At 44.0% G+C, this 5,413-nt stretch overlaps 1 protein-coding gene across 2 annotated transcripts in view; it reads left to right on the forward strand.

Moving 5' to 3' along the window:
* Nucleotides 1-5,413, forward strand: part of COG6 (component of oligomeric golgi complex 6) — a 106,693-nt gene that overhangs the window by 245 nt on the left and 101,035 nt on the right. The window contains exons 1-3 of one of the 2 annotated variants that reach the window (XM_025206637.1): nucleotides 1-120; nucleotides 816-959; nucleotides 4,834-4,905. In XM_025206637.1, the coding sequence (XP_025062422.1) occupies nucleotides 819-959; nucleotides 4,834-4,905 (213 nt within the window). In that variant the 5' untranslated portion in view covers nucleotides 1-120; nucleotides 816-818. The remainder of the gene's footprint in view (nucleotides 121-815; nucleotides 960-4,833; nucleotides 4,906-5,413) is intronic. The other variant, XM_006025780.3, reaches the window with a different exon arrangement.

A 5,413-nucleotide genomic window follows, 5' to 3' on the forward strand; every position in this document is an offset into this window, starting at 1 on the left:
TCCTGCTGCACCCAACCCTGAGCACCAACTGCCTGGCAGGGGCAGCAGCATTTCTGTGAGGGAGTCACTTCACGGCCAGTCATCATCTCCTTGATCCTTTCTACACTCTTCCTTCCACAGGCATGACGGGTCCTCCCTTTTTTTTTTAATGGTCTTGATATTCCACAGATGAAGCTAGCCCTTGTCCTGCCCTGCTAATGCAGCTCCTATTTCACCACCCAGCAGACTGATTTTAACTTATTCCACTGAAGATACGTTTGGGTTTTTTTGCTTCAATCTTAAACTGAATAATGCAGCTGTAGACCCTTAGTCTGTTAGTGAAGTTTCTTGTTTATTTTTAAACAGAGAAAAATTGTATTGTTTTGACATGCAATGGTGCACCTTACCATCTGCACCCCTCTTCAAAATTCAAGATTTGCCCATGATGGTAGGGATATAACTTGGGCATTATTTTTTTTTCCTTATAAATGAACATGAAGTGATCAGTGCCCTTGCTTGCTAGCCTGAAGGAGGTCATGTTATAAAGTGCCTCAAAGCTAAGCACAGTTTTTCTCATTTGGATTTTTAGAGCCTGGCAGGCTCTTCACGTGGCAGGCTGCTCAATAAGTTATGAGGAAAATGGTTGCAAGCCGTTTGCATCACAGTATATGAAGAGCAGAAAAATGGTAAACCATGACACTAAGGAAATTGTCCATGTTGTATAGAGCGTGTTTTATTTTATTGGGGGGGGTTAGACTAACTGTGAAGAAGACTTTGTGTTAATGTGTTGTATATTGGAGTGGAAATGTTTAGGTAACCTTTTTATATTTGCACAGGAAATGTTGGAAGCTCTCAAGGTGCTCTCGACCTTTTTTGTTGAAAATAGTTTGCGCACCAGAAGAAACTTACGTGGAGACATTGAGCGCCGAAGCTTAGCGATAAATGAAGAATTTGTCCGCATTTTCAAGCAAGTTAAAGAGGTAATGGTTTTGCCTACAAACATGCTTAAAATGGCTGGAACTGAATTTAGCATCACAAACTTTTTTACAATTTTTACCTGTTACAATTTTTTTTGTCCTTTTTCCAGAGCAAACTTACCTTTATGCTATAATTGCTTTTATCCAGGCCCTGCTGGGCCAGAACTTTTTTGTCACTTGATAATATTTCTGCTCTGGAATTTTTGTATTACTATGATTTATAAACAAAAATGTTGGGATTAGGGCTTTCCAGGGAATGACTGGACTCCAGCAAGTCTGTGAAAATATTTGGGTTGAAAGAACCATTGCATATAAAGCAGGACAGATACGTTCTGTCTCAGATGGCTGGAGCCGACTCGAGATGATTCAAATATCACTCGGTTGTTTGGGCGGGCTGGTGAATGGAGAGGCAGACACAGCTTATTGGTTGCAAAAACTTTACTTACGCCGCTTGTAGCCGCGACGCAGGTGGTCCGGTCGCTTGAACAACTATGTGAGTTGCTCCAGCTGGCAAGGCTCAGGCCAGCTAATCCGTCCACAAATTAAGCCGGCAGGGAAAGGGTACGTTGAGGATTGCGCTCGGCGACGGGGAGAAGAATCGATAGGTGATCAGTCTATCGATCAGCTCAGCCGCAAGTCAGATCTCTTTAGAGGCACTCTGCAGCGTGCTCAAAGTTCTCCGACTTGGGCGGAAGTCGCACGAAATTTTAAATGGCTAGCAAGCCAATTACTAGCTGCCACGTAGGAATAATTTAGAACTGGCCAATAGCGGAACACAAATTTGCATTCAAATGGCGGGAACTCTCTTGCACCGAGGTTTTTCTGTTGCAACAAAAACCTTTTGCTGTGCAAGAGGCTCTCATGTGGTGGGAAAATTCCATCATGCCGAGGCACCAGAATCACTGGGTTGTGACACATTCACACTACACTAGTGACTTACACTAGCCTGAACACTGGTACAGGTTTCACTGGTGTCTGGGTTGGACAAATGACCAGCTCCCAAGGAACAGCTGCTTGCAGTAGGTGCTATTATTGACTTTCTGTTGGCTAGGGGTAGAGGCAGTAAGAGCCTGTTTGCATTGAGGACAGGGCTACCCAGAGATAGAAGTGACTAGAGTTGTGGGTGCACAGACTATACACTAGTCCAGGAGTGGGCTGGATCTGGCCCACCATGGGATTGTATCTGGCTTCCAGGTGCTCTTCTGAAGGAAAATTGTATCCAGCCCATGGCTGCCCTGGCTTTCTGAGGCTTTTGCCCTTCTTTCCCTGTGCTGTACTGGGCTGCAGCAGTAGCTCCCCTTCCTGGCCCAGCCCACCCTTCATTACTTCAGCCCTGGTGTACACTCCAAGGCTGAGGGGCACTGAACTCCTGGCCAGGCTTCTTTTCAGCAAGTCTGTCTGTGCAGAGTTTTGACCTTGTGGCTGTTTGGAGACCAGACAGCTTGGCCCCTGGCAAAAATCAAAGCTCAGGTATAGTTCTCCCTGCTGGTGTGGGAGGGAGTGCCAGGGGAAAGGAGGCCAAAAGCCATGAGTTATCCAGGCTCTGCTGGGCCAGGGCTGGGTAGGCGTGGGGGTGCTGCAAACATGATGCTGCTCTGTGTTCCTGTGTGCTGCTTCGGACCATGCCACGTGGGCATGGCTAGAATGGCTGGTGCAGCTTCTGCTTGACCCTGACACAGCTCCTGCCTGATCCCGAGTCTCCAGCATGCAGCCAGTTTGGGCAGGAACCGTGCCAGCTGCTCCAGTTGCACCCACATGACTCAAAGCAGCATGTGGGAACACAGTATGGCACTGGTTCAGCCTGGCTGCATGCTGGGGACTTTGGGCAGAGGCGGGGGCGCAGGGAGAAGTGGGGAACATAGTGTGGTGCTGGACTCAGATAACCTGTGCTTCCCAACCCCCTTTTTCTGTGCACTCCCTCCTCTGCCTGATCCCCACGTGTGGCTGGGCTGGTGCCATACTGTGTTCCTGCATGCTACTTTAGGCCACTAGGTTCAGCTGGTGTGGCTCCTGGCTGATCCTGCCACATGCTGGGGTCTCAGAGCAGGGGTGGGGCTGCAGGGAGCTCATGCATGCATGTCTGGAGCATTTGAGTGCATCCATGTATGTGCATGGCCCTCAACAGCTCGCCAAAACTCGGCTGACCGTCCAACCCAAATAATTGGCCACCCCTGTACTAATCTAACATGCACCAATGTAAGTGGTCCAAGGGATTGTTTTCTACTTATTCCATGTAAATCTATACGTAATATCTCTATTCCACATCTATACTAGAGTTAAGATGTTGTGTTTGTACCTACAACCCATTTTTTTACCCAAGTACAACAATTTGAGATATTTATTTAACTATACTAGGTGGTCTTTTAGTCAGACTAATGAAAAACGACTGACTAAGTTTAGTGTGTCTTTCCTTTGTGAATGAACCAACTAAAAGTTTATGGCACCTAGAATCTTTACTGTCCTCTCACTCATTCCCAAAGAGCTGAGTATGTGTGGCAGGGGTTTAGGTTGTAGCCGTGTTGGTCTAAGGACATAGGCAGACAAGGTTCCTTGGGTGAATTTGATATCTTTTATTAGACCAACCCAAATAGTTGGAGAATATTTATTAAGCAAGCTTTCGGGTTCAAAAACCCTTCGTCAGGCTAAGGAAGTTTCAGCAGTTGGTATGTGCTCTTCCTTGATGGAAGCTTGCTTAATAAATATTCCCCAACTATTTGGGTGGTTCTAATAAAAGATATCAAATTCACCCAAGGAACCTTGTCTGAGTATGTGTGGAACACTTAACTATCAGTCTGACACAAATTGAGCGCAGGCTGGGAACCACATAGCACCCATCATTGAAATACAGTAATTAGTTGTTGCTTGCAGTTGTGAATTTCCATTGAAATGGAGACCGTAATTGAATCTTGAGCAAATATTTTGTTTTAGTAATTAGAAATTAATTTACAAAAGGTCCTTCATTTTTTGGAGTCCTCTGTGGTTTAGTGATAGAATCCTTGTCTGCCCTACAGGAGACCTAGGTTTGATTCCTGGATGCTTATACCACTACAGCCATGGAAGCACCAAACGTCTGTACTTAATCTGGCCTTTGGATTCTGTCTCAGTGGCCTTAAGTGGGGATGAAAGGTCTCGGCAGCTTCCTTTCCTCCAAAACTCCTGCTTAGGTGTTGAAGGTCTGGATGACCTCTCGTGATACACCATGATCCAGAAGGATCAACAGTTGCCAAACTATGCACTTCGTTTCTTCATGTTCTGTACAGGAATTCCTGTGTACTGAAAATTCTCTATATACCAGTGTTTCTTACTGGTATGAGCATGGACTGGGATTGCTTCTTGCTAGAAAGGGAAGGGCAATTTTTATCTTCTGTTTCTTAGTCTTAAGATGCTCATTAGTAATTGAAAGCAAATACAGGAAAAGTGGGCCAAGAAGAGCATAGACCATTTTCAGAGCCACTTTTGGAGAAGGTGAAAGCTAGTGCAGAAATATGAACCTCTCATATGCTTATGATTGGGAAACTTAGGTAGATGGACTTACATTGCAGGCTTGGTATAATGTCACTGCTTAAAAACTTTAGTTGGTAGCTACTGCTAAGTAGACTTCTCTGCTCCATGGGTTAAAATTGAGAGTGTGTGGGTGAAGTTAACGTACTTATTAAAAAAAATTAGGTCAAATGAAACTGCTGTTCAAATTGAAATGTAGCTTAGGCTGTATCTGCTTTTCCAGACTTGAAGAAAAATGTTCTCTTTTTAGAAGCTTGTCTAATATGTCTCTCAACTATATATTTGGTCCAATGGATGGTCCCTGGACTACTGCATGTACAAATACCACTCTAGGACTAATAAAACCAGCTAATGGTGTCTTGCTCTACTTTCTCAGGAACTCGAAAGTATAAATGAAGATGTGCAAGCAATGAGCAACTGTTGTCAGGACATGACTAATCGTTTGAAGGTATGATCAGCAAATATATTTATCTTCTCCCTTCTGCTGTTACTTGGTATATTCTTGCTTTCTTTTAACACAGGTACTAAACAAGAGTTTCTTTTAACTACAGCTCTGCTGCGTGTTTTTAGAATTTGAATAACATTATATATTATAATGTTATTCAATAGCATAGCATATTAGCAATATATATATTGCTATGCAATATATAGCATAGCAATAGCATTAGCATAGTAACTAGCCTGTTTATAGTTCAGAAGAAAAGGCACTGAACAGATTTGGTGTAGTTTCACATTACTACTTCCAATACAGCATGGAAGAATGCCTTGATATTTTGCAGGGAATGTAATATCTATTAGCTTCTGTGAGGCAGAAAGTGTTTGATTATATGGAGGACATGATGCCCTAATTTTGAATCTGTAAGTACAAATACAAGTATCATAGTAGCTAGGGTCAGGAGGGACCTGAACAGATAATCTAGCCTGACCCCCTGCCACAGGCAGGAATGAATGCTGGG

This window comes from Alligator sinensis, unplaced genomic scaffold (genome assembly GCF_000455745.1).
Source record: "Alligator sinensis unplaced genomic scaffold, ASM45574v1 scaffold1031_1, whole genome shotgun sequence".
In the NCBI taxonomy this organism is placed as follows: Eukaryota; Metazoa; Chordata; order Crocodylia; family Alligatoridae; genus Alligator; species Alligator sinensis.